Source organism: Cynocephalus volans, chromosome 10 (assembly GCF_027409185.1).
Source record: "Cynocephalus volans isolate mCynVol1 chromosome 10, mCynVol1.pri, whole genome shotgun sequence".
NCBI classification, from domain to species: domain Eukaryota; kingdom Metazoa; phylum Chordata; class Mammalia; order Dermoptera; family Cynocephalidae; genus Cynocephalus; species Cynocephalus volans.
In genome coordinates this window covers 94,449,922-94,477,631 of record NC_084469.1, presented here as the reverse complement: position 1 = coordinate 94,477,631, position 27,710 = coordinate 94,449,922, and the positions used below count along the sequence as shown (strand labels likewise).

The window sequence follows — 27,710 nt, the reverse complement described above, 5'->3', positions numbered from 1 at the left end:
AGCTTGGGGCTTATAACACCAAGGTCCATGGTTTGATCCCTGTACTGGCCAGCTGCCAAAAACCAAAACAAAACAAAAATAATGCTGCTGTCAACACACATGTCCATAAGTATCTATCTGAGTCCCTGCTTTCAATTCTTTTGGGTACAATATGGTTAGTTGGGTTTTTTTGGTCTTAAATTTTTGAATAAAAAAAAGAAAACAGAAATATTTGCCTTTCTTAAAAAACGGAAATTGGGTTATGTTACACACACGCCCTCCCACTTTGCACCTCCAGTGACTTCTCAAGACACTTAATATAAACCCCACGTTTCCCCGAGGTCCACAGAGCCCTTGGGGTCTGGGCGCAGCCCAGCTCTCAGGCCCCACCTCCTGCACAATTCCCTTTGTCCAGCGAACTTCAACCCTTGGAATCCTCCTGACTTTGAACTTGCTGGGCCGGTCCAGCCTCAGGGTCTTTGCATCTGCTGTTTCATGTGCCTGGGATGCTCTTCCCACAAACACTGCTCATCATGCAGGGCTGGGGCAAATGTCAGCTCTCCAGAGACGGCTTCCTGACCACCCTCTGTGACGTAGCCACTTGGTCTCTATGGTGATGTCCACCCACTTTCAACTCTCTGGAGAGCACTCCCTCCATCTGAAGCAATCTCATCTGTATGTTTTTCTCACTTGGTTTTTATCTGTCTCCTACCTCTGGTCATGAACTCTCCTGGACCAGGGACCAAGTCTGTTGTCAAGAGCTCCATGCCCAGGGCCCGGGAAGGGGCCTGGCACACGGCCGGCACCTGATAACGATCTTCTGCACACTTTCAGCCATCAGGGAAATGCAGATCAAAACCACAGCGCGACACCTCTTCCCACCTGGGACAGATGTGACCAAGAAGTGTGAGCAGGGATCAAAGTCGATGATTATTTTTTAAATCAATCAAAGTGTTGTCTGGATGAAGTCAATTATTTCTGGTCTCTCCCCCTCAGCACTGTGGACACTGGGGCTGGGTCATTCTCTGTGATGGGACCTCTTGGGCACTGCAGGTGCTGAGCAGCGCCCCCAGCCTCCACCTACTCCATGCCAGGAGCACCCCCCAGTTGTGGTAACCACACGTCCCCAGACATCACCCAGTGTTTCCCCCAATGAGATTCCCTGAGCTAGGGGATTCCACGGACCCTTGAGAGACTCTGCATCCCATAATCCCCTGCCCTACTGAGGTCCCAGGAGGCTGCACGCATTTAAATCCACACAGTGAGTGGGGACAGAGAGAGGAGGTGAGGCCCAGAAGCTGGGGTCGCCCTGGTTTATACTTTCTGCCCCATCAGGAGTTTATTCTGGTGTCTGCTGAGAGCAGAGGCCTAGTTCAATCTTTGTCGCTCAAATAATTAGTCCAGGGCTTTTTAACTTCGGCATTGCTGACACTTGGGGTGGGGTCGTTCTCTGTGGCAGGGTCTGTGTGAGGAGCCAGGCAGTGGCGGGTGCAAATGTCTGGGAGGTGCCTGAATAACCGCAGCTGCTTCCACTGTCCCTCCTGAAGCCCCAGGACTCGGGCGAGGCTGCCTTTGGTCGGCAGGTGGCGACAACGCCCACTTGATCCTTGGAGGGTCGAGGAGGCTGCTGCAGGGCTCCCCAGGGGAGGTGTGAGTTGAAACACCTCTTTGCACATGCACAGAGCTCCCCTTCTGGGCATGCCAGTGGGGATGCTGCGGCAAACAGAACATCCACCCCAGCTGGAGCAGACATTCTAGATAAATAAGACGCCCCTCCATGACAATTAAAAAAAGGGGTGGGCCAGGAGACAATAGAAACTACTTTTGACTGGGCTCTCTCCGATACCCCAGTCCCACCTGGCCAGGGTTTGGGAGAGAATCCCTTGGGACTGGCTGGTGGGGTGCATTTCCAGCCCTGTGGCAGGTGAAGCTGTCATTCCAAGGCTGCAGCACTCAGGGACAAATATTTATGGTCCGCCCTCACTGGGCAAGACCCTGTTTTTGCCTGAGCTAGAGTAGGGCACAGTAGAGACATGCACAGACCCAAATTCTACCCTGGAGTGTTTGTGACCTAGTGCAGGAGGCAGAAACATAAACCTAAGTGTAAATGTAACGTAATCAAAAGGGCAGGGGATAGAGAGAGTGGGTGGTCAGGAGACTGTATGTCTGTTTCCTCCTCTTTAAAATGGGGTTATCAGCACTACCGTACAGTTGTCAAGATCAAGGGAGATAAGACGAAAGGTTTAGAACAATGCCGGGTTCCAAACAGGCACTCAGATATTAACCATTTTTCATTACTGTCATTAGTCTCAGCGTTCTGTGACCTGGGCACAGAGATAACCATGTGGGTTATGATTGTGTGCCAAACTAAGAGTTAAAGGGCTGTGGGCAAGAGGTGGAGTTTTAGAGGTTTGGGAGGCTTAAGTTTGCTTTTCAGAAATAAACGTTTTCCCTCTGGGGAGACTGACAGATGGTTGGTGACTGGGGCGGGGCAGAGGGGGTGAGGGTGGGGTTGGGTTGTGATTATGGAGCCCTCAGTCTGGGGAGGTAGCCAGGGATTCATTTATTGACAGACCTGCTAGGGGCAGCAAAGTGTCCTATATCCTCTGGAACAAAGGAGATGGCAACTTTCCCCTTTTTGTCAAGCTCTACTTGGACTTTAATCTGCCTTCCCTGGGCACTTGTAGGAAGTTCCCCTATCCTGTTTCTGGGAATACCCTTGTCTGAGGATTGACACAGAAGTGGGAAACACCAGGACCCATAAATCTGTCCGGAGCAACCTCAAAAAGTCAAGGGATAATGAACCAACAGACAAAAGCCACATAACTTGGCACCAGGAGAGTTGATTTCTGCCCCGGCTCCATGGAGACAGGGAGAGGTCCTTGGGGTGAAGCCACCGCCTCCCCTGGACTCAATTCTTGGCTGCTGTTGGAGGCAGAAGAGTTTGTATCGACACAACTCAGCAGCGGTTGACCCAGGCTTCAGACTGACTCCAAGGTGTTCTCTGCTACCCCTAGGCTGACAATTAGGGAACCAATTTCATGATTTTGCAGTCATTTGGAACTGGACACTTGCCTGTTGCTATGAGTCTGGTTTTTGTTTTTGTTTTTGTTTGTAGATGCTGGTCGGTATCCGGATTCGAACCCTTGACCTTGGTCTTATAATACTGGGCTCTAACCAACTGAGCTGACCAGTCAGCCCCTGCTTTGAGTCTTGAGGTTCATCTTACTTTTGAAAGATACGGGATAATAAACAATGTCAACGAAAAAGAGACTTCACCAATAGAGGCTCTTTGTTTACAAAGAACTGAAATCATGACTTAAACTAGCTTAAGCCCCCAAACAAAGCAAAACAAAAGACCCCAAAGAAACAAAACAAAAAAAGGTGAAAGGATTCAGAACATGTCACTCCAGAATATGCCACCTTGGCATATTGATTATTTTGAGCTAAAAGAAATGGAGAACCAGCCAATGGAGAAAAAGCTCTTTACCGCCCCCTCAACTGCTTTAAAGAAACTATAAATTTCTCATGTCATAAAGGAAATTTACATTTATAAAGGGAATTTTCATCAGTAAAGGTATCTGCAGCAGGAAGACAGCTAATCAGAGAGAACTTTTATCACCTGAGAGACCTTTTATCTGCATAGCAAGGCAACCTTTCTGCATCACACATTTTCTCTCCTTCCCTTTCCATAATTTGTCCCCATCACGTCCCACCAGCCTCAAACCCCTATTTCTTTCTGTAGCTCAGGGTGATACATGTCTCCATCAACGGGCTATTTCCTTGAGTCTCATACTTTCTTTTCTTTTTTTTTTTTTTAAAGATGACCAGTAAGGGGATCTCAGCCCTTGGCTTGGTGTTGTCAGCACCATGCTCAGCCAGTGAGCTAACCAGCCATCCCTATATAGGATCCGAACCCGTGGCCTTGGTGTTATCAGCACCGCACTCTACCGAGTGAGCCACGGGCTGGCCTGAGTCTCATACTTTCGACAGACTTTCATGCACACATATATAATTAAAGTTATTTTCCCCTGTTAATCTGCCTTATGTCGTTTTAATTCATAGACCAGCCGAAGACCTTAGAGGGAAGAAGGAAGCATTTTTCTCACCTACGTAGGAAAGCCCAAGGATGTACTGATTCAGGCATGGCTGGATTCAGGCGCTTAAACAATGTCATTAAAGCACTTCTCTTCCTCTCTGGGTTCTGCTCTCTTCTGTTTTGGCTTCATTCTCAGACAAGCTCAACTGTTGGGTAGCAGAAACGACTGCTGGCAGCCAGCTCTGGACTTATACCCTGTGGCATAAAGAGAGCCACTCTGCTAATATTTCAAAGTCTCAGGGCTGGCTCTCATTGGTCCCACTTAATTCACATGTTCATTCCTGAACCAATCACTGTGGCTGGGGGGAGGGAAATGCTCTGATTGCTAGGTCTGAATTGGCAGTGACATCATATGGGACGGACAGTCTCCCACAAAAAATTGGGGGAGCTGGGCACTGAGTGGACATAATGCAGATGCAGCTACAGCGTCCAGGCCTAGAGTAGGGCTTCCTGTCCCAGTCAGATTCTGGTTCCCCCACCTTGTGGAATATTCATAAAGCAAATGTACCTCACAGGGCCTGGTTTTCCAAAGCCTTGCAGTTTCAAATATTGACCTTGCAGAGGACTGGAAATTTTCCTCAGGCTATAAAGTCTCTGGTGTAAGATAAAGATTTGTGGCACAGCAGGGTTGCTGGCTCAAGGACAGACTAGTTACTGACTGAGATGTGTAGATACTGGAAAATTGCTGGAGGGAGAAGGAATGTTTGCTAAGATCAAGCTTGTGTTGATAGGACCACTTAATTGTTTACTGGAAAGTCATCTGGCTTGTTTCACTGAAAGTTACCAGCCTATATTGTTAAACTATAACCCCACCTATGTTCTCTTCCTGTAACTTCCTGGTCTGGAAAATAGATGAAGGAAGAGAACCCCAATTTGGGGTTAATTTCCCAAGGAAGGGTTGCCTCTCGCTGGAGGGTCCCAGGAAGGTTAACCACTTCGGGGCTTCTCACTGCTCAGAAGAGATGGGTTTTGAGTAATCCTTTACAGCTCTGTCACCCAGGGGAAATGGGGTGACAAATCCATTGGGGGCAAAGCAACACCACCTCTTACTGATCCCCTGATCCAGGACTAGGGGTGAATACTACTCCATTGTATGGAGGACCACACTGTGTTTATCCTTTTTTCTGTCCATGGACACTTGGGTTGTTTCTACCCTCTGGCTATTGTGAATAAGCTGCTATGAACATGTGTGAACAAGTATATGTTTAAGTCCCTGCCTTTAATTCTTTGGGGCATGTACCTACGTGTGGAAGTGCTGGGTCATAGGATAATCCTGTGTTTAACTTTTCGAGGACCCACCAACCTGTTTTCCACAGCAGCTGTACCATTTTACATTCAACCTGCGTGTCCTTTTTGGATTTTGGGAAATTAAAAATATGCACAAAAAGACATTGAAGAGGTTTACTTTCTGAGGTGCAAAAAATCTAGGCTTTGCTTTTAACGACTTGCCGATTAAAGGCCCTCTTTTTTTCCTTGTTTTTTAAACAATCTGCAAAGAGGGGCTCTAGCTTGAATGAGAAATCCAGGGATGGAGAGATCTGTAAGCTAAACACAGGAAAAGTAAAGCTCCCATTAGTCTGAGTTTTTAGTTAGAAAAGAAAAAATAAGCAACTAGCTGAAAGCAAAATAGTTTCCTGGAATGTTATTTTACCCAGGAAACAGATGAGGAGACCAGGCAATGCTTTGCAAACTAAGAAGAAAAGCACATGGGGACCCCACTCTCCAGGTTCTGCAGGGATGAAGAGCTGGGTGGATGGAGACTGCAGGAAGAGGGGGGCCTCCCTGCAGCCACTCCTTCCCAGGGAGGAGTATCTACAAATTTTGGCAGGCAATTCCTTGGTTTTTGCGGGAGGGAAGCAGTGATTTACCCAAGGTCACAGGGAGAACATGGAAAAATCACAATTGTGTTTTTCCCTTAGGGCCCTTTCTAGACCTGAATTATCTCTTTACTTGAGCAATGGGTTTAAACCTAGGATTCCAAACCTCTGCGCTGTCAGCATTTGGAGCTGTCCTGGGCACTGCAGGTGCTGAGCGGCGTCCCTGGCCTCCACCCGCTCCATCCCAGGAGCAACCATCCCCCAGTCGTGACAAACACAAATGTCTCCAGACATCGCCCAGTGTCTGGGGTGGGGGGTGGGGAGTGGGGGCAGAATCACCCCTAGCTGAGAACCACTGGGTTAAAACTGCTCAGCTGGAATTGCTCACAAAATTTGCGTGTTTTGCAAGAGGTCCCCTTCGCCTACTGTACAGATGGGAAAACTGAGGCATGCAGACCGTAATCACCTCAGGGCAGAACTGGAACCTGGTCTCAGCTCGGTCTCTGGGGACCGAGGTCACGGAGCAGGTGCAGACGGGTGTCAGGTCCCCCCTCTGCCTCCTCAGTCACCCGCCTTTGCTGATTTCCCAAAGGTCCTTCAGGGTCCTAATTTTCTTCGGCCACCTGACGGGTCTCAAATCGTCAACCCTGAGCTCGCTCAGGGCCCCCGCCCTCCAATGGGTCACGTGCGCGTAATTCCGGAGAGGAGCGAAGCCAGGCGGCCGCGCGCGTGGCCTTGTGGGGATTGTAGTCCAGGCTCCGCCTTGGCAGCGCGCCGGCCCCGCCCCTGGAACTACGCTCCCGTCGTACCCCGCGGCGCAGGCGGGGCGGGGCGGTTGCTAAGACTTGGCGAAGCGCGGCGCTCGTGCCCGTCTCCTTCAGGTAGGCGCGCGGCCACGCGTCTCGGGGTCTCCCGGGCTCCCGCGGAGGGGGCGCTGGGGCAGCGACTGGGGGTCTTGGCGGTGGGGGAGGTGCCGGCCGCGCGGGGGCCAGGAAGGGGGTCCCGGGCCAGGCTCGCGCGCACCTTAAGCAGGCGTATGCGGGGGGCACCTGGAGGCCGCGCGAGTGCGCGTGCGCGCGGGCCCGACCGGGCCTCGGACCCCGCTCGCCGGCCCGTCGCCTTCCTGCGCTTGCGCGCGCCCCTGCGGCCCGGGCCGGCGACCCCGTGCGCCGCAGCTGCTTCCGGTGAGCCCAGCCGCGGGTCATCGTAGCCAGTCCCCTGCCTCCGGTCTGCATCCCCGCTGGCGTCCTCCTCCACACCCCGTGTTTGCCTTTAGGTGAAGGTCCCCAGTCTTTCCATCCAGCTAGAAGTTGACCACCATTCCTAGGAGTTATTGGAAGGCTGGGTTTTAAAGGCCTTTTTATAAGCTGGACCCCGGTTCTCTCCCACACCCCACCCCCGCCACGGCCCGAGGTTCTCCAGCTTTCGTGCAGAGACGGCCCCCTTGGAGGGTAGCCAGGCTCAGCAAATAAAATCCCCGTTAAATTCGAATAATGTTGGGCCGGCCCGTGGCTCACTCGGGAGAGTGTGGTGCTGATAACACCAAGGCCACGGGTTCGGATCCCATATAGGGATGGCCGGTTTGCTCACTGGGTGAGCGTGGTGCTGACAACACCAAGTCAAGGGTTAAGATCCCCTTACCGGTCATCTTTTAAAAAAATAAAAAATAAATTAAAAAAAAAATTCGAATAATGTTGAAGCAATGCCTTCTTTCTTCTTTTTCTAGTATAAGTGTATCCCACAAGGTGCGTCGGATTTACTTATGCTGAAAAGGTTATTAGCGTACTTGAAATTCACATTCAACCGATTGGCCTGTGTTTTTTCCTGGTCTGCATTTCATCTGGTGACTCTCCTCTTTGGGGAGCTCGTTACAAATGCAGATTCCGGGCCCCCTCTCCGTTCAGCGAGGCCCAGTCCTGGAAACCCCATGAGAACCAAGCGCCCACCCAGACTCTGGGCCCGTGCTGAGATGAGACTCGGTGTTGGCTGTTCCTTCTGGTCGGGATTCCTTCCCATGTCACCCGCGTTCCAGGCCTGGCTGTGGGTAACTGCCTCCGAGGAGCCCTCCTGGACTCTGCTAGCACCAGATTGCTGGATCCTTTGGCCGTGCACAACACGCCCAAGACCACATGGCCCACGTGGCCTGTCTGGGCCACAAAAGCTCCACTGTCCCCAGCGCAAAACGCACGAGTCATGCCACTTTGTTTTTGGAGGCGGTGTGGGCTCATTTGTGGAGTGTTGCTGCTTCCTAAGACAGTACAGGGCTCCTCTTGCGTTTTCTCACTTCCTGCTCCTGATAACCCTGCTTGATTTCCCATTTCACAGGGGTGGAAGCTGCAGCAGGGAGGAGTTAGGACTGGTGCCTGAGGTCTCAGCCAGGAAGTGTCCAATCTGCTTTAACAGCCTCTAGGGCAGGGCCAGGGCCATGTGTGTCCGCTCCTGCAAGGACCCCAGTTCCACAGCCCATCTGGGGTGGATGTGGCTCTCCAGTGGCCTGAGGAGTTCCAGTACTTGCCTGTTTTCTGGACGGGTGCTGTGAAGGGAGTGGCAGAAGCCCCCCATAGAAAGGGGCAGGTGGTCCTAAGCTGCTGGGGGGAATTGCTGTCGGTCCCATCTCCCTGGTCCAGCCACTGTCTCCACTGGCTGCAGCGGGTGGGGGAGGAGCTGCTCTCAAGGTTGAGCTGGCCCTCCCCTGGACAGTGAGCAGTGACCACCATGGGCAGTACCAGAATGAACGTAAATGGCCAATCTGTCCTGTCCTTGCAAACATCCCATGATGTTTTAACCGTGTTCCCTAGGGGTTGGCGGGCCCAGGCTGTGGTGTCCCGATGGCAGCCTCCTTTTTGTGTCACTCATTTTGTTTTTCATCAGACAGAGGTTGTACTCTTGGAGGGACAAAGGGGGCTGTGTTTGTCTTTTGTCCAGGGACAGTGGAGCTTTTGTGGCCCAGACGGGCCATGTGGGCCATGGGGTCCTGGATGTGTTGTGCACGGCGGGAGGATCCAGCAAGTTGGCCACCGTAGTCCCTGCCTGTCACGGAGCCTGAAGCAGCAGCAACTGTGGTGGCACCAGGTGCTTGAGGGACACTAGGTGTCACCTGCACATTTTCACTCTTAGCGCTCCCACCGGCACCTTTAGCTCTGTACCTTTGCCAGACTCGTGTTTTAAGCTTAGGACGCATCATCCCAGTCAGGGTCCCCTAGTTTGCCATCTGAGGAGCCTGGTCAATGAATAAACAGCGGAGCTTTGATTACCCATCCTATGGGGCACCCCTGGCTGCGTGTGACAAAGAGTAAAGCCCACAGTTGTGAAATGGTTTAAACACGTCCTGTCCATGGGGAGGGGCTGGGGGGCAAGGGTCATCTACACCAAGACGCCTGCAGGGATGGGATGATCTGGGTGGGCAGTGGAGTTTCACATCATCTGAAATCATTTTAAGATTATCAGTAGTTTATCTCTAATGTCATCTAGGGCAGCACTGTCTGGTAGAAATATAATATGAGCTGCACAGGTAATAAGCTGCTTAAGAGCCACCTTTTTATTTTTATTTATTTATTTATTTTTATTTTATTTATTTTTTTTTTTTTTGTCTTTTTCATGACTGGTACTCAGCCAGTGAGTGCACTGGCCATTCCTATATAGGATCCGAACCCGCGGCGGGAGCATCGCTGCGCTCCCAGCGCCGCACTGTCCCGAGTGCGCCACAGGCTCGGCCCAAGAGCCACCTTTTTAAAAAGTACTAAGAGACAGGTTGGAATTAATCTTTCTGTTTGGTTGTTTTTGTTTTGGCGGCTGGCCAGTACAGGGCTTGAACCCTGGGCCTCGGTGTTATCAGCACCACGCCCTAACCAACTGAGCTCACCAGCCAGCCCTGTGATCAATGCAAAGAAACACCAATGAGATGGTTGATGTTCTTCCTTTCATGTGAAGTCTCCAGAATCCAGGGTAGATTGAGGCTCACGGCACCGCTCGGGTCAGAGCAGCCACAGCTCAGCTGTCGGTAGCCGCCCTGGGCGGTGGCTGCCGAACTGAACAGAGCAGAACAGTTCATCCCCTTACTTTCACATAATGTGCAGTTTTTCTGTTTTTTCCTAAATTGTCCCTATCATCAGTTGTGTGATGAAAAGAAAAAATACGATTTACGTGTAAGAGCAATGAGTGTGAATCTTCCTAGGGGAGAGTCTCCTTGGATACCCGCGTCTTAGTCCATTCAGGCTGCTGTAACAAAATACCATAGGCTGGGTGGCTTAGAAGCAGGAGACATTTATTTGTCACAGTTCTGGAGACTGGAAGTCCAAGATCAAGGCATGGCAGAGTCTGTGTCTGGTGAGGGCTTCCGGGTTCATAGACGGCGCCTTCTCACTGTGTCCTCACGTGCTGGAAGGGGTGAGGCGGCTCTCTGGGGTCTCTTTCATAAATCCACTGATCCCATTCAGGAAGGCTCCACCCCATTACCTCATCTCCCAAAGGCTCCCCATCCTAGGACTGTCACCTTGGGAGTTAGGAGTTCAGCATGAATTTGGGGGGACGCAGGCTTTCAGTCTATAGCAGCACCGACACTCTGCACTTGGAGTTATTCCCTTGAGTGTTCTGTGTGCTTAGTGTCCATCTCTCTTCCACCAACTCCTGTCACCGAGTCCTCACCCGGCCCACGGAGACCCCCAGGAAACGCTGACTGAGTCATAAAGGAACTGGCTGCAGGAGGCCCACTCTCTGGCTGCAGTTTGCCAGCCCCTGGTTTGTGCTGTGGAGGTGATGGGGTTTCCAGCCGAGGGTCAGCTTGTGGGCCTCAGTCAGTGGGAGTTTCTTCCCCTGGCTGAGGCTCTGGTGTCCGTCACTGTGGGAAGTGTCCCACTGCCGTGTCTGGCGTACTCTGTCTAGATTGCATCATTTCTTGTTCCCACTTCTGGACGAACAGGGCAGTAAGGACACAGAGGAGCATGGGCTTGGGCTCATGTGGGGCCACCTCGGTCTGTTGTGTTTCCATGCTGGTTCCTTTATCCCCCTCTCTCATCTCTTGCCTTTCCTCACTGCTGGTGTCACTGGGCTGGTCTCTTTCAGCTTAAGAAACCCCTGAGAGTGGTGGCCCTAAGGATGTTTCCTTTGTAAGTTGGCTTTGAGCCCGCTGGGGAAAGCTTCTCCCTGGGCCCTGGCGGTGCTCAGTCCGTGTCTCTGTCTGTCTGGAGGGTCTTTGCCTGAGCACTGTTCTGGACCCAGGCCCAGCGGTGACTGCCTGTCTCAGTCTCCCTGTGCCACACCAGCTCCTGTGTGAATGGGGGCAATATCTTCATGTCATGTGGACAGTGTGTGTATTGGGGGTCCCAAGACCCCCTCCAGGCTCAGTCATTTGCTGGGAGGATGTCCATCATTTGCAGAAACAGAGCCTGTGGTGCAAGCTCTGTTCTGCATGGTGTGGCGGTGGCTGGGTGGCTGTGCAGCTGTCCCCAGCACTGCAGCCATCTCTTCCTCAGGTTCCGCCTAATTGGGGTCAGGCTGAGATGCTGGTGTGTGTTATGGGTGAGCCTCAGATGCCAGGCTGGGCTGGACTTAGTGCTGGCATGGCCTTCACAGGGGATGTGGTGGGCAAGGTGGCTGGGGCAGACTTGGGCTGGGTAGGTGGCGGGGAGCACCGTATCCCTGTGCATGAAATCCCTCCTCCCACACTGTGGGGTTGCCTGTTCCTCCACAGACTCACTGTCCCCAGCGGGTGCCCACCTCCCCTCACTTGCTGTCTGTGCCCCCTAAGGGTGGGCTCTCCTCTTGCTCTTGGTGGGGGAGGTGTCAGGGGTTTGTTCTGAGGGCCAAGAGCCAGGGGGCCCTGGCCAGCCCTGCTCCTCTCCAGTGGAAGGACTCCCGCAGCCGTACTTTCCTCGCCGGTACGGTGGCGATGATCACGGGGCTGGCACGTCAGTCTGTGAGGTTTCAGGGGAGAGCACTTGGTATAGCACCCTGCAGGCAGGAGGCGTTAGCAGGAGGCCCAGATGGGGTGATGCTGGTTCCCAGGCCAGCCCACAGAGGTGTGCTCAGGCCTGGGCCCCCTCACGCAGCCCCGTTTCCCTTGGAGGAGGTGGGGGAGGCTTGGGCTCAGGCCCCACTAGACAGCCAGAGTCCACTAGGGCTGCAGAGACCTTGTCCATCGGACAGGAAGCTGGCCCATCGGCAAGGGCTGTGCTCCAGGACTTTCGTTCTGTGGTCTGCCTAATTTATTTTACTTTATTTTATTTTTGCTTTATTTGGCAGCTGGCCAGTATAGGGATCTGAACCCTTGACCTTGGTGTTATTGACACCGCTCTCTAACCAACTGAGCTAACCAGCCAGCCCACACGGTCTTCTTTCTGTTCAGCCTTCTGCAGGCCAGGCTGGTGAGACTTCTGCAGAAACTACCTGGAGGTGGCCGCTCTGTATTAGTGCTGGGCTGTGTTGTTATGGGAGGTGGTCCTATGGCCCCCAAGCCTGGCGTGTCCATTTCCTGTCACTGTGCAGCAAACTACTAAAGTGACATCTACCTGTCAGCTCTCAGTCCTGTAGGTTGGGTGCCTGGAAATAGCATGGCTGGTCCTCTGTTCAGAGCCTCACCAGGCTGGATCCAGGTGTCAGCCGGGGCTGCATTCCCACCTGGAGGCTCGACTTGGGAGAGACTGGTTCCCAACACATGCAGGCTGTTGGCAGAGTCAGTTCCTTGACCTGAAGCCTTGCTGGCCATCAGCAGGCGGTTGCTCTAGTTCCTGGCCATGTGGCACCTCCATCTTGAAACCAGTCACGGCATGTCAGATGCTTGTGCTGCCAATCTCTGACTTCTGGAGATGTTGCTGGGGGTTGATGTGTGTGTGGGGTGAGGGAGGGGCATGATGAGAACGTTCTGGAGCTTGATAGCAGTGATGGTCGCGCAGCTCCAAACATACTAAAAGCCAGAGAATTAATTGTACCCTGTAAGATGATGTATATTATGGTATATGAGTTATATGTCAATTTTACAAAACCAGTGGCACTTTAAACTGTGCAAACCAGGAGTCAGTAGGACGTGAGTCAGCATGACCAGGGATGCAGGTCACTGGGCTGGATCTCCTGGATAAGCCTGCAGATTCGGCTGGTTCAGGCTCGTGCAGCACACGCTTCGTGGACTCCCCGGCTCACCCAGGCCTCTGCGGCTGACCGATGATGCTGTGCTCCAATCTGTCTCCCACAGTCAGAGCCTCGCGAGGATGGAACCCACCACGGAGCAGCGAGGGCCTGAGGAGGCCAGGAGCCCGCAGCGAGCGCCAGCGCCATGGCAAGCCCTCCCAGTCCTGTCTGAGCAGCAGTCCGGGGCCGTGGAGCTGGTGCCGGCCTATGCTGCGCCGGTGCTCGACGCGCGCCAGACCTCGCGCCTGCTCAGGGAGGTGTCAGCCGTCCACCCACTGCCCGCCCAGCCACACCTCAAGCGGGTGCGGCCCCGCTGTGACACCAGCAGCCCGCGTGCGCTGGAGATGCTGCTATGCCTGGCGGGGCCGGCTGCGGGCACGCGCTCATTGGCTGAGCTCCTCCCGCGGCCGGCTGTGGATCCCCGTGGCCTGGGTCAACCCTTCCTGGTGCTCGTGCCCGCCCGGCCGCCCCTGACCAGGGGCCAGTTTGAGGAGGCTCGGGCCCATTGGCCCACATCCTTCCATGAGGACAAGCAGGTGACCAGTGCCCTGGCCGGGCGGCTTTTCTCAGCACAGGAGCGGGCCGTGATGCAGAGCCACATGGAACAAGCCGTGCAGGCGGCGCAGCGGGCAGCAGCTCGGGGCCTGCGGGCTGTGGGAGCCGTGGTGGTGGAGCCGGCCTCAGGCCATGTGCTGGCCACGGGCCACGACTGCCGCGGTGCAGCCAGCCCCCTGCTGCATGCTGTCATGGTGTGTGTGGACCTTGTGGCCCAGGGCCAGGGCCGGGGTGCCCATGACCTCAGGCCCCACCCCACCTGCTCCTTTGCCGTGGCCCCCCAGGCCATCTGGGCGGGCACTGTGCGCAAGCTGGACGAGGATGAGGATGGCCTCCCCTACGTGTGCACTGGCTACGACCTCTACGTCACTCGCGAGCCCTGTGCCATGTGTGCCATGGCCCTGGTGCATTCCCGCATCCAGCGCGTCTTCTATGGGGCGCCCTCTCCTGATGGTGCCCTGGGTACCCGCTTCCGCCTCCACGCCCGGCCCGACCTCAACCACCGCTTCCAGGTATTCCGAGGCATCCTCGAAGACCAGTGCCGTTGGCTGGACCCTGACACGTAGGCTAGCCCCTCCTACTCTGGAACTTTCTCTGCTTCCACGTCTTCCCGGGGCGTGACCCTGCCTCAGTTGTAAGGACACTCACTACCTGCCTGTGTGTGCTGGTGCCCTCCAGCCCAGTCCACCAGGAAGTGAGGAGCGCCTGGGCTCATTTCCACTTGGAGCGAGCTGTTCCCTGGACTTGACCTCAGTGGGGGTCCAGCCCCCAAGCTGTGGTCTCGCGGTTCTCTGTGATTGTGTCCCCTTTGTTTCGGGTGTCAGGGAGCAGCTCTGATGTATGAAAATAAACAGCCCAAAGCCAAGTTGGTGTCTGTTGACAGAGGTGCAGGGTGTCGGGGGTCCCTGGGGCCTGCACGGGGGCAGGCGGTCTGCGTGGTGGGGTCTGGATGGCTTGTAAAGGGGAGGGGACCTGCTGATGCAGGTGTGGTCAGAGGCTCAGGTTTGTTTCTGTGGCAGAGGAGGGCACCCAGGTGATCCCTCCCTGCCTGCTCTGGAGTGTAGACCCGGGCACAGCCACCAGCCTTGGGCAGCTGGACTGAAGGCTCCTTCTGCTGCCTGTTTACCCAAAGAGGACAGCATGAGTCTGTCATGGGACAGTTAGGCCTGCAACCATCTGTTTATGTGGGACTCGGAGCAGGGCCCATTGGTCCATCCAGCAAATGTCTATCCAGCCCCCACAGGTGCTGCTGGGGTCCCAGGACCTGCTTGCCCTGAGGACCCTCATTGCTAGGGGGACGTCCCAGCCTCTCAGGACAGGACAGGGGTGCTGCCTAGCGAGCCCATGCAGCAGACAGGACCCCGGGGCCAGGGCTGGCTGGAGCAGAGGTGGCAGGGGGCAGGAGGAGCCACAGGCATGCTCGGTCATTGCAGTGGGGGGCAGCAGACCCACCACTGCTTCTAACACATCTTCCACATGAGAGGAGGGAGTGGCTGAGGGACAGGGCAGGGCAGTAGGGTGTCCCATCCAGACACTCGAAGGGAAGCCTACCTGGCTGGTGGCACCACATCTAGCAGGGGTTGGACCTGGGGCACTGGTGTCACTGGAACCTTTTCCCCTAGTGGCGGGTGAGAAGCAGGTCCCCAGCTCACACACGGAGTCCACCTCCTCACACCCATTCCCAGTCTAGAAGCTGGGGGCAGGGGCCGGCCCATGGCTCACTCGGGAGAGTGTGGTGCTGATAACACTGAGGCCACAGGTTCGGATCCCATATAGGGATGGCCGGTTGGCTCACTGGCTGAGCGTGGAGCTGACAACACCAAGTCAAGGGTTAAGATCCCCTTACCGGTCATCTTTAAAAAAAAAAAAAAAAAATAGAAGCTGGGGGCAGTTCAGACCCCACTGGGCCGTGATGACTAGACGAGCTCTGTGCATGGCCACATTGACCTGGCCCACTACCTGAGGACAGCAGGTCTGTCCGCTGGCCCCATAGCCCAGGCCAAATGCTGCTCATTGCGTGAGTAGGGGCAGCCTGGGGTGGGGCCGCTCCACGACCCAAGCTCATGGGGTTCTGTCGCAGAAGGGCCACAGGTGCTACTTGGGCTGTGGTGGGTCCTTGGCCCTGCGAGGCATACAGGGGCAAAAACTGTGGCCCAGAGAGGTGGTGTGCCTTGCCCAAGGTCACACAGCAGTGAGCTTGAACCCAGTTCTTGGTGGTTCACTGGGAAGTCAGGCCTTACAGCAGGCAGGAGATGCTCAGGTCTACCATGGGCTCAAGGCAGGAGTCGGGGTGGGGGCCGGGAGCTCAGGCACATCCTGGTTCCAGGGCTGTGTGGGGGAGGAGCTGTAGCATGATGGTGCCACTGGGTTCTGAGGGGAGGGGGTGCCTGTCACTTCCATGTCTGGGCCTGTGGTGCCAGCCAAGCCCATAGCCTTTCTGGCCAGAGCCCTGATACCAGGCACTTTCGGGGGGGCAGGTTTTGACCGGTAAGGGGATCTTAACCCTTGGCTTGGTGTCATCCGCACCACGCTCAACCAGTGAGTGCACTGGCCATCCCTATATAGGGTCCGAACCTGTGGCCTCGGCGCTATCGGCACTGTACTCTCCCGTGTGAGCCATGGGGCCAGCCCTTCCAGGGGCGTTTCAGCAGGCAGCCTGGCAGAGAGCACCCTACCCAGAGTGGCCCTAGGTCCCCCGTTGGCTGAGGGAGCCCTAACTGTCCTGTCTTCCCTGCAGGTGGCACAGGCTTCAGCCCCGCGCCAGGTCGGCTGCAGCAGAAATGCCAGGTGAGTCACCCTGGGAGGCGGCATCTCCGTGCTTCCAGGGAAGGATCCCTGGGCAGAGGAGGACAATAGCAGCCTCATGAGCCCTGGGCCCTGGCCCATTGTCATACTGTGGCATCCCAGGCCTGCCGTCCCTGACCCTGCCCCACCAAGCTTCCTGCCTTTGGGCACCTTGGGCACCATGGCTTGGCACAACTGTATTCACACCTACAAAGCTGCTGCATCGGGACTAGCAGGGTCACCTCCTTCCCAGGCCTCCTCCCCTGGCGTGGGAGCCCCTGAAGGATGGAGTCCCCATCTGTCTTGTTCATTGTCTGCCTGCGGGTGCCCGTGATGTGACTCCCTGCTGAGGGTGAATTGTGTCCCCCATAAAGATGTGTCCACGTTCTGACCCCTGGAACCTGTGAATGGGACCTTACTTAGAAATGGAGTCTTTATGGATACAATCAAGTTAAGATTAAGTTGACTGGGCCTTTATCCAGTGACTCGTGTCCCTATAAGAAGAGGGAAATTTGGGCTGGCCTGTGGCTCACTTGGGAGAGTGTGGTGCTGACAACTCCAAGGCCACGGGTTTGGATCCCTGTGTAAGGATGGCCCGTGGCTCACTGGGTGAGCGTGGTGCTGACAACATCAAGTCAAGGGTTAAGATCCCCTTACCAGTCATCTTTAAAAAAAAAAAAAGAAGAGGGAAATTTGGACACAGACGCAGAGCAGACAGTGTGAAGGCAGAGGCAGAGACTGGAGGGACACAGCCACAAGCCAAGGGACACCTGAAGCCCCAGAAGCTGGAAGAGGCAGGAGGGAGCCTCCACCCAGAGCCTTCAGAGGGACGCAGCCTTGCCTCACCTGGATTTTAGACTTCTGTTCTCCAGAACTGGGAGAGCATAAATCACTGTTGTTTTAACCCCCAGACTGTAGTGCTTTGTTATGGAAGCCCCAGGAAACTGCTGTACTCTACTTGCCAGCACCTTCCCTGCATTCACAGATGTCCACAGCATTTGGACTCTGCCTACTGAGTCTGTATATTATCTCCTGTGGCTGTTGTAAGAAACTATCACAATCATAGTGACTTAAAACAGTGAAATTTGATAGTGGGCAGTTCTGGAGGTCAGAGTCGGACAAAGGCCTCACTGGGCTAAAGTCAAGGCGTGGGCAGGGCTGGTCCCTCCTGGAGGCTCCAGGGCAGGACCCGTGTCCTCCTTTCCCAGCTTCTAGAGGCTCCTGCAGCCCTCGGTGCATGGCCCTTTCTTCCATCTGCAAAGCCAGCAGTGCAGCGTCTTCCAGTCTCTCTGCCTCTGACCCTCCTGCCCCCTCTTATGAGGACCCTTTGAGGACACTGGGCCCCGGGTAACCCAGGATGATGTTCCATCTTAAGGTACTTAGCTCCATCCCATCTGTGGAGTCCCTTTGCCATGGGAGGTGACGTATCCACAGGCTCCGGGGATCAGGACAGGGCTGTCTTTGGGGGCCATCTTTGGGCCTCCCACAGCCTGGTTTTGTCCGTGGGGTTCTCTCTCCTGCAGAAAAGGAGAACAACTTCCCGCCCCTGCCTGGGTTCATCCCCCTGAAGCCCTGCTTCTACCAGAACTTCTCCGATGAGATCCCCATCGAGCACCAGGTGCTGGTGAAGAGGATCTACCAGCTGTGGATGTGTGAGCCATGGGCAGGCTGGGCAGCATGGGGCGAGTGGGAGGCAGGGCTGGTTCCAGCACAGGTGCCAAGGGCAAGGGGCACCCGGATGAACCCTGAGACTACAGGTGATGAAGCTGCCTGTCTTCGGGCTGTGAAGCCTGGGCTATGTCCTGTCTCTGTAATAAAACTCTGTCTTGAGGTGGCATCATTGGGTGGACACAGCAGCCCGGGCAGGAACTCTCTGTCCACCTGAGCCCATCTCTGGGCCCCGTGGTCCCTGTGGTGAGCAAGGCTGGCATCCTGGGCCTGGCTGCGCTGCCCCAGCTCACCCAGCTCAGCTGTCATGTGGGGGAGTGAGGCTTGGAGGGGATGGGCAGATGTGAGTCCCCAGTGCCCAGCAGGCAACCCTGTGGCAAAACAGGTGTCCTCAATGTCCAGCAGGTGTCCCCAGGGCCCCACAAATGTCCCTATGGCCCGGCAGGTGTCTCAGCTCAGCCTCCTGTTCACCTTTTTCCCTCAGTTTACTGTGCTACCCTCGGGGTCAACCTCATTGCCTGCCTGGCCTGGTGGATCGGTGGTGGCTCGGGAGCCAACTTTGGCCTGGCCTTGGTCTGGCTGCTGCTGTTCAGCCCCTGTGGCTACGTGTGCTGGTTCCGACCCGTCTACAAGGCCTTCCGGTGAGTGGGAGCCGCCAGGGCACAAGGCCAGCCTGTGCCTGCACTGCACTCTCGGGGGGTCTCGGGAAGCATCCGGCACAAATAGTCTGCTCAGAATTGCTAGTGACCAAGACACCTTCCCACGTGTATTCTGTTTCTGCCACTGTTTCTCACACAGAGGGAACCTGGCCCTGGCTTGCGCAGGACAGTCCTGGTCTACACATGGGGCCCTGGCCCTGCTGTTAGTAACTGCCCCTTTCTCTTGTCTGGTCAGAGTGAGAGTTTCTATCAGGAGTTGGCAAGCTCCAGCCATAGGCCAAATCCCCCTGCTGCCTGCTGATAAAAACTCCATTAAGATACGCTTCACAGGGCCGGACCCGTGGCTCACTCGGGAGAGTGCGGCGCTGTAGCGCCGAGGCCGCGGGTTCGGATCCTATATAAGGATGGCCGGTGCGCTCACTGGCTGAGCGTGGTGCGGACCACACCGAGCTGAGGGTTGCAATCCTCTTACCGGTCAAAAAAAAAAAAAAAAAAAGATACGCTTCACATACCACATACTTAAAGTGTACAACGCAGTGGAATTTAGTACTTTCACAGAGTTGTGCAGTGTGAGAGATGCCCTCACCCATCTAAATGCCAGAGGATGGACACAGAGACATGACATACAGCGAAGTGAGACTTTAATTACAGCCTTGCAAGGTTCGGGTGTCTGTGAATGGGACAGGCAGACGGAAAAAGGCTATAGCAATTTATTCCTTAGTACACAAATCCCTCCCCCCACTTCCTCATTGGCTGAGTACTACAGGTGCGTAATCTTCCTGAATGACGCCTAAGATTTATTATCCCCTTGCAAGGAATTCCTTTGTCTAGGGGCTCGGGACAAGCCCATGAAAAAGGCCCGCTTAAGCCCTGTGAAGGGTGAAACACCAGGAAATGAAAAAAACAATGGTGGCTAGTAACTAATTACCATGTCAAGGAGAGCTCTACCTGCAGCTCTCCAGGAATGGGCTGGACCAGTTAGACAACTTTCGGGCTGGGCCTGAATCAGTTAAAACACCCTCAGATAAGTCATTTCTGAAAATGAATCACTTGATTATTTTCTTACATGCAGCCAGCACCCCTAATTCCATAAGTTTCTCATCATCCCAAAAGGAAGTCCTGTCCCTGTCAGCGTCACTCCCAGCCCCTTGCCCAGCCCCCAGCAACCAGGAGTCCACTTTCTGTCTCTGTGGATTGGCCTGTTCGGGACATTTCATGTAAATGGAATCACACACTATGTGGCCTTTTGTGTCTGTCATCTGTCACTGAGTGTGATATGTTCGAGGTCCATCCACGTGCTAGCGTGTGTCAGAGTCTCGTTCCTTTTCATGGCTGAATGATGTTCCAGAGTGTGGATGGGCCGCTCTGTGTGTGTCTGTTCATCTGTTGGTGGACAATAGGCTGTGTGCACCCTGTGGTGGTTATCAAGCATCATCTGCTGTGAGCATGTGCCCCCAGCCCACCCCCCCCCCACGCACTCAGCCCTGTCTCGTTTTCACCCCAGATGGCCCCTGATCTCAGCCACTTAGTGTGAGTCAGGAAGGCTCTCCTTGAAGACAGGAAACAGATGCCCACTCATGTTTGCTGAAGCACAAAGGGGCTGAATGTCAGGGGCTGGCTTGGGGCAGCCGCAAGCCAGAGCACAGCTGGGCTTCAGGAAGAGCCAGGAAGCAGTCCTGAGCTTCCAGAAGCTTCTCTGCCTCTCCCCACCCTTCCCTGCAGTCTCCTCCACAGCCTGCCATGCTGGGCATGGTAACATCTTCAGAAAGCGTTAGAACCTCTTAAGTTCTAACCAGCTTAGACGAGGGGGTTATGGCATCTTGCTAAGGAGCCGTGCTATGACCCTTTGTGGTCAGAGCCCAGTGTGAGCACACATGTGATAGTGCATGAGAGTGCATGATAGTGCATGTGTCAATATCTAAACAGATGAGAGGGCCCCGGGACTGCCCTTCCTGCCAGCCACCTCCTTGTGGGTGTGCATCTGGGACGGCTGGGCCGAGGTGACTAACAGCTGTGTTTCCTGTCTCTCTGCAGAGCCGACAGCTCCTTTAACTTCATGGCGTTTTTCTTCATCTTTGGAGCCCAGTTTGTCCTGACTGTCATCCAGGCGATCGGCTTCTCAGGATGGGGTGCATGGTGAGCTTTCCTCCCTAAGTGTTGCAGGTGGCACGCGTGGATACCGTGTGCACGTCGGCCAGCGCAGGCTGCGGGCTGGGTCGCACAGACCTGAAGCACGAAGTGCCTGGGGACAGACGTCTGCTCCCTGCTGTGGCGAGCAGTCCAAGGAGGTGGTGTGCAGGGGTGGGGGCGTCTGCTCCGCGGGAGGCACGCCCACATCCTATCAGCCATAACACTGTTACCCAGCCACACCTGGCTGCTGGGGAGATGGGGCAGCACGGCCCAGCACTGTGCCCCTGGAGAAGGACAACTAGTGGCCCCACCTGAAACCTCATCATCTAGAGAGACACTCTTGAAATGCTGGCGTCTTCTCCCTGTCTTATGTTTGTTTGCTTTTAGCATGTTTTGTGAGGCTTCTGTGGCTTCTGTAACAAATGACCTCAAACTTAGTGACTTAAAATGAAACGTTTATCCTCTAATAGTTCTGGAGGTCAGAAGACTAAAGGCAAGCTGTGGGCAGGGCTGGTCCCTCCTGGAGGCTCCAGGGGAGGACCCATGTCCTCCTTTCCCACCTTCTAGAGGCACCCACAGCCCTCGTGCGTGGCCCCTTCCTCCATCTGCAAAGCCAGCAGCGCATCCTCCAGCCTCTCTCCGACTCTGACCCTCCTGCCCCCTCTTATGAGGACCCTGTGAGGACACTGGGCCCCCAGGTAACCCAGGATGATTTCCCATCTCAAGGTCTTTAACTTCATCCCATCTGCAGAGTCTCTTCTGCCACAGGAGGTGACATATCCACAGGTCCCAGGGGTCAAGATGGGGACATCCTTGGGGCGACTGTTACTCAGCTGGTCACAGCTTGTGGCATTTAGCATGGCATGAGATACCGAGCTCAGCCTTTCTTTTGTTCTCTTGTTTTCTTGGTGCCGGCAGAGCTGTTTATTTTACCCTCTCAGCTCTTGTGTGCTGCCCCGGTGTGTCCCGACGTGGGTCTCTGTTACGTTTTCTCGGACCGGCAGGAGCTTTCCGAGTCTGCGTGGCCAGGCTGGTCTCCTGGACCACATCCTCAAGGTCTCTTGTTCTGCTTGTTCTGTTTCTTCTGCCGCTCCGCATGGGGCATCCGTTGCCCTTGTGTTCCACTTCAGGGTTTTTCTCTGTCTGGGGTGCACTGCCAGCCTGTCCTCCGCATGCTGAGCTGGTCACTTTCTTTGTGATCTGAGGCCTCCCGCATGGATTTAAGCCTCGATCATGTGGCTTCCTTCCTTCTGTCCATCTGCTCCTGTGCTCTGCTCCTGTGCAGAGTTGAAATCGTCCACTTCTCACTTACGGTCTATATTAGTCCATTTTTGTTGCTTATACCAAAGTACACGGAACTGGGTGATTTATAAAGAAAATCAAATTTATTGCTTACAGATTCCAAGGCTAGGAAGTCCAAAGTCCACCTGGTGGTGGCAGCAGTGACCCAGGGGTCTCATATTGCAAGATGGTGGAAGCAGAGATAGCAGAGAGAGACAGACTCTCATGTGCTCTTCTTTTAAAGCCCTCAGAACCACGCCGCTGACCACCATTTTTAATCCATTCACTACTGCAGGTCCTACAATCTAATCACCTCTTCAAGGCTCCACCTTTCAATTACCATCATAGGATCTCCCACCCTCTTAACAGTCCCAGTGGGGGCTAAGTTACTAATACATAAAGCTTGGGGGATACAATTAAACTTCAGTGAGTTTTGGGGAGACATAATTCAGTCCACTACAGGTCATTTCTAGGACATGTGTCACCTGTCTTTTAAGCATCATTCCCTTCCCTGCAAAGTGAGGTTCGTTCTCTCCCTCGCGTGGAGGAGCCCTGCACAGACATCAGTATGGCCTTTGCCTTTCGCTGGTGTACTCGTGGGTCTGGGTCCCGATCTGAGTCTGGAGGGCAGAGGAGGTAGTACGTTGTGGTCTGCCCCCTCCTGGGGTCTGTTCCCCCTCCTGAGGATCCCCCCCACCTGGAGTCTCCCCCCTCCTGGGATCTGGGAGAAAACTGGCAGCCTAGCCCGTGGGATATTTCCATGTGGATCTCTGATAGGGAAAGACTTTAAAAATAAGTAAAATGTGTGTGCAGCCCCAATACAGTCATCACCCTAAGAAGCTAACAGCAATGCCCTGACGTCAGACGCACAGAAGTGCTTACCCTGCCCCACGTGTCCTGCACTTACTGCTGGGTTCTCAGATACACTGGGAACTTTGGAGTGACTTGGAATTTGTAGAACTTTGTAGAGATCGGACAGAGTGCCCTGTCCCCCTGCCCGGCTGCCCCGCTAGCATCTCCTCTTCGGCACATCCAAGAGCTTTGCATGGGGGCCGTGCCACTCATGAAGCTGCGGGCTGCTTCAGGTCTGTCCAGCTTTTCCATCGATGCCCTTCTTCTGTTCAGGGTACTGAGTTGCGTTTGGTACATTTCTCCTTAGCTGTGTGTCAAATCGGAATACAGGCTGGTGCACAGGCTTCTGCAGGTCACTGTCACCCAGCATGGAGCCAGCCCATTGCGGGACTTGCAGAGGCTCCTCTGGCCTCTCCCTCCTCACGCACACTGGACGGCAGTGACCTAGCTCTCCTTTTCTTGAAACATTGTGTTGTTTCCTAAAGATCAGTATGAGAAACCCTAGCATGTGCCAAAGCCCAAGATGGCTAAAGTGAACAGTCTCAGACAAGGAAATGCAGGTGGCCTTTAGAGAAGACGAGGCCACCCAGCCTTGGGTGTATAGAGGACGGCCCAGTGCCAGGGCAGCTCCCTGTCCACACTGCCTAATAGAGGTCCCACAATTGGTGTGCTACCGGTGGGGCAAATCGTGACAACCCGCCATGCCCTGAGTGGCTCTACCAGTGCCCCATCTTTCGCTGTGGGTGACAGCTCCAGATTATGAGCCACAGCATTATTTGTGGTCGCTGAGGGCTGGAAACAACCTGCACAGCTAACCCTTAGCAGGGCCTGGCTGAGTCAACGTGAGGTGGCCCCACCCAGGCAGCATAGGGCTGCCGGGCCCTGGCTTTTGCAGGTGGCCCTGGCATCTGAGCAGTGCATCTGCACCTTAGGCATGCCACACACATTGATGGCCACCATGGCATGTGGGAGCTCTCTGCAGCGTCTGGCCACTTTCTGTAAACCTAAAGTTATTCCAGAATGGAAGTTTATTTTAAAAATAGAAAGAAGAAAAATTTTTAAATGGCAAAGAGAACATGAAGGCCTTTCACGTACTGCTACGGGAAGCTCTGAGCAAAACCACCGCATGGAGAGCTGGTGAGCGGCCCACGTGCACAGGTGCTGCCGTTTCGCAGGCAGGGGTGCGTGCATCGTACGCCCACCTGCACACGTGTGCACACATCTTTGCACACTTTCTAGGACCCACAGTAGATGGTTATGCTGGTTGCCTGCAGGCTGGGGAGGGGAGTCTGCAAGACGGACGCTATTAGTTGTCTATTCTCTTAAGTTTCCTGAATTTTAAACTTGTGGTTTTATTACCTGTTTAGAAAATAGCACAAAGATACCATAGTTCCTGCCCGCTACCAGGCGAATGGACACCTGATGAATGTTGAATGTTCTTCCATACACAGACTTTTTTTTTTTTTTTTCCCCTGACCAGTAAGGGGATCGCAACCCTCGGCACGGTGTGGTCTGCACCACGCTCAGCCAGTGAGCGCACTGGCCATCCCTATATAGGATCCGAACCCGCGGCCTCGGTGCTACCAGCGCCACACTCTCCCGAGTGAACCATGGGGCTGGCCCTCCCTTCTTGTTTTCTGAATGTCTCCTTAATACTCCGCTGTGTGGGAGTTGCACAGTTTACGTTTGCGTTGCTCTCAGACAGTGCACATTTAGGTTATTCTCAGTTTCGTTATTACAAACAGTTGCATGGGATAAATTCTTAGAAGTGGACTACAAGGGGTAAAATAAATAAGCATTTAAGTCTTTTCATAGCCAATGTCCACTTGCCTTCCTCAAAGAGTCACTAACAGGGTAGTGCTCATTTCTCCATTCCTGCACACACATGAAGCTTGCTGGTGTGATGGCAGAAAAGTGACAGGTTGTTCTCACTTGCATGTCTTCATGGTGGGCTTGGGCATCATTTCCTACATAGGACAACATAGTTGTCCGTATGGATTGTCCATTTCTCCAAGAGTTGTTTATCTTTTTCTTGTTGATTTGTCAGAGCTCTTTACATAGGAAGGACAGTGTACCCTGTCTGGGGCATGCTGGAGCCCACACTTTCTTTTGCCCCTGCAGTGGTTGGCTGGCAGCAATCAGTTTCTTCCAGAACAGCATTGGGGCTGCCGTGGTCATGCTGCTGCCGGCCATCATGTTCTCCCTGTCGGCTGCCATGATGGCCATTGTGATCATGAAGGTGAGTCCAGCTCTCCCCCAGTTCCCATGCTCATCTGACCATCCTAGGTTTGTGACCTTGGGGGAGCCCAGACATGGCTTCCAGAATCCTCCCCCGGGGGAGTTGCGCAGGACGTGCTCCATCCCCAGCAATGGGCCATTGTGACATATGTGATGTGTCATCCCAGGCAAGTGCACAGAGACCTAGAGCCCATGGGTCTTATGGGGGGTGGTTCACGTAGCCCCCTCTGCCTGGCAGGCGTGAGATTCCAGACTCCAGAAGGAAGGCGTGCTTGAGCCCCTCCGGCCAGTGAGGGTGCCCCCCCCCCCAAGCCCAGGTTCCTGACCCCAGTGGGGGGCCTCACAGCTGCCTGGCGTTCTGAGGACACAGCCCTGGGCCACCTCTGTTCTGTATCCCCACCCCCCGCCCCCGCTGAAGAAATCAATATTTAATGCAGGTAGACAGACAGTTGCACAGCAAGGGACGAATTCCATTGGGAGATAACAAAGGTGTTCAACTGGGCTCACTGGGCTCACAGTCAAGGACATCAAGTGAAAACAAAATGCCATTTTTTGCTTTTTTGTTGGTGGTTGGCCAGTACGGGATCCGAACGCTTGACCTTGGTGTTATCAGTACCCTGCTCTACCAAGTGACCTACTGGCCAGCCCTCATTTTTTGCTTACTGAAATGACTACGGTTTCTAGAAATAGGACAGCTAGTGTTGTCAGAGGTGTGGCTGGGGCAGGCAGGCACAGTCTTTCTGAGTGGTGGCATGTCTGCAGTCCATCACTAGGAGTCTCTGCCGGGAAACTGTCACAGACATGCCTAAAGAAGAGTGGATCCCACGGCCTGGGATTGACAACTAATGATTATAACGAGTTTATTGTGTGTTTTCCTGTGCCAGCTCTGCCCAAGCGGCTTTGCATGTTCAAACTCACTGATGGCTCAAGTGTCAGGCCAGGGACATGCAACAGGCTGTCAGCCTCCAGGGCCTGGTTGTGTGGTCACTACCCAATGGCTGAGGCCTGGCCATGCCACATGGCGATGACTGGCAGTGCCACAGGAGAAGTGGTGGAGACTGTGCTCCACAGGGAAAGATAAGCCCCCAGACCTGCCCACAGATGAGCCCTTTCCACGAAAGAAATGCTAGCTTGGCCATGGACTTTATCAACACAGAAGTGACCCGGGGCCAGAGCTCATGGCAGGGGCTTCTGAGTCCACAGTTTTGGCTCCCCTGCATTTTCTTTTTTTTTTTTTTAAAGATGACCAGTAAGGGGATCTCAACCCTTGGCTTGGTGTTATCAGCACTACACTCTCCCAAGTGAGCCACAGGCCGGCCCTCCCCTTGCATTTTCTAAAGTTTCTACAAAGACTATTTATTTATTTATTTATTTATTTAATTTTATTTTTTTAAAAAGATGACCGGTAAGGGGATCTCAACCCCTGGCTTTGTGTTGTCAGCACCACGCTCAGCCAGTGAGCAAACCGGCCATCCCTATATAGGATCTGAACCCCTGGCCTTGGTGTTATCAGCACCGCACCCTACCAAGTGAGCCATGGGCTAGCCTTACAAAGACTATTTATAGTTAAAGAACAGGGGTGTTATTTATGGACACTCAAGAAGAGAAGGAAGCCTCACTCTAACCAAGAGCAGGTCTCTCTCATCCATGGATGCACTGATCTTCTGTTCTCCACCTCCCCGTCCTGTGTACCTGCAGGTGCACAGGATCTACCGAGGGGGCGGCGGAAGCTTCCAGAAGGCGCAGACAGAGTGGAGCACGGGTGCTTGGCGGAACCCTCCGTCGCGGGAGGCCCAGTACAACAACTTCTCCGGGAACAGCCTGCCCGAGTACCCCACTGTGCCCAACTACCCAGCCAGTGGCAGCCAGTGGCCTTAGAGGAAGCTGGCCAGCCCTGCGGCCTGCCTGCCATCCCCTGCCCCTCCATTCCCACCACCGCCCTCAGTCCGGTGAGGCCTAGAGTGTCTGTCCCCACACCCTCCCAGGTGGGCCTAACCAGGGGCTTCCTCAGCCAGGGCAGAGAGCAGAGCTCCTTGCAAGCACTGCCTGGCTGCTGGCTGACCCTGTCACCTGCAAAAGGATACCCTCTTGCTCCTGAAAGCGTGCGGTCGCCATGATGTCTATGACGCAGCAGGCACAGCCTTTTCTCCCCAGGTTGCATGGGGCTGACCAGCCGCACCCCCCGGGGGAGGTGGCAGCAGGCTGACCGCCCTCCCGTCCTTCCAGAGCAGCCAGCGGCTGAAGCGGGAGCCCTCCTGGCACTGGGCTCCGTCTCTGCCCACCACCCACCCGTCACCAGGGCAGACTCCCTGGACCTGAAGCAGGAAGAGGCCTTACAGCACCAGCTCGCAGTCCCCGCAGGCGGCCGAGGGGCACATTGTACAGCCCAGTCCCATGCTTTGTTATCCTCCAAAGTCCCCTTCCACAGCTAATGACTCCACAGAGCAGCCCACGGGGCACGCAGGCAGGTCGACCATGATCTGTGTGTCTCCCCGGCCCCCAGCCTTCCTCCCCACCTCTCTTCCC

The 27,710-nt window shown here is 54.5% G+C and overlaps 2 protein-coding genes across 2 annotated transcripts; both read left to right on the top strand.

The window, feature by feature from the left end:
• Positions 1 to 6,721: 6,721 nt before the first annotated feature.
• SCAMP4 (secretory carrier membrane protein 4) lies at positions 6,722 to 27,069 on the top strand. The gene is made up of 7 exons (XM_063111069.1): positions 6,722 to 6,776; positions 16,310 to 16,359; positions 17,880 to 18,008; positions 18,509 to 18,665; positions 20,718 to 20,819; positions 25,068 to 25,185; positions 26,883 to 27,069. Exons 2-7 carry the CDS (start codon positions 16,353 to 16,355, stop codon positions 27,060 to 27,062), a joined length of 693 nt encoding a protein of 230 aa, XP_062967139.1. The 5' UTR covers positions 6,722 to 6,776; positions 16,310 to 16,352; the 3' UTR covers positions 27,063 to 27,069.
• Positions 6,730 to 14,139, top strand: ADAT3 (adenosine deaminase tRNA specific 3). The gene is made up of 2 exons (XM_063111067.1): positions 6,730 to 6,776; positions 13,082 to 14,139. Exon 2 carries the CDS (start codon positions 13,098 to 13,100, stop codon positions 14,136 to 14,138), a length of 1,041 nt encoding a protein of 346 aa, XP_062967137.1. The 5' UTR covers positions 6,730 to 6,776; positions 13,082 to 13,097; the 3' UTR covers position 14,139.
• Positions 27,070 to 27,710: the final 641 nt, after the last annotated feature.

What these genes read in the sequence shown, in the direction of transcription:
- ADAT3 (XM_063111067.1), top strand. Translation starts at nt 13,098, where the DNA reads ATGGAACCCACCACGGAGCAGCGAGGGCCTGAGGAGGCCAGGAGCCCG.
- SCAMP4 (XM_063111069.1), top strand. An exon ending in GATCTACCAGCTGTGGATGT is followed by an intron (nt 18,009 to 18,508) that starts GTGAGCCATGGG and finishes TTTTTCCCTCAG; the next exon opens with TTTACTGTGCTACCCTCGGG. An exon ending in CCCGTCTACAAGGCCTTCCG is followed by an intron (nt 18,666 to 20,717) that starts GTGAGTGGGAGC and finishes GTCTCTCTGCAG; the next exon opens with AGCCGACAGCTCCTTTAACT.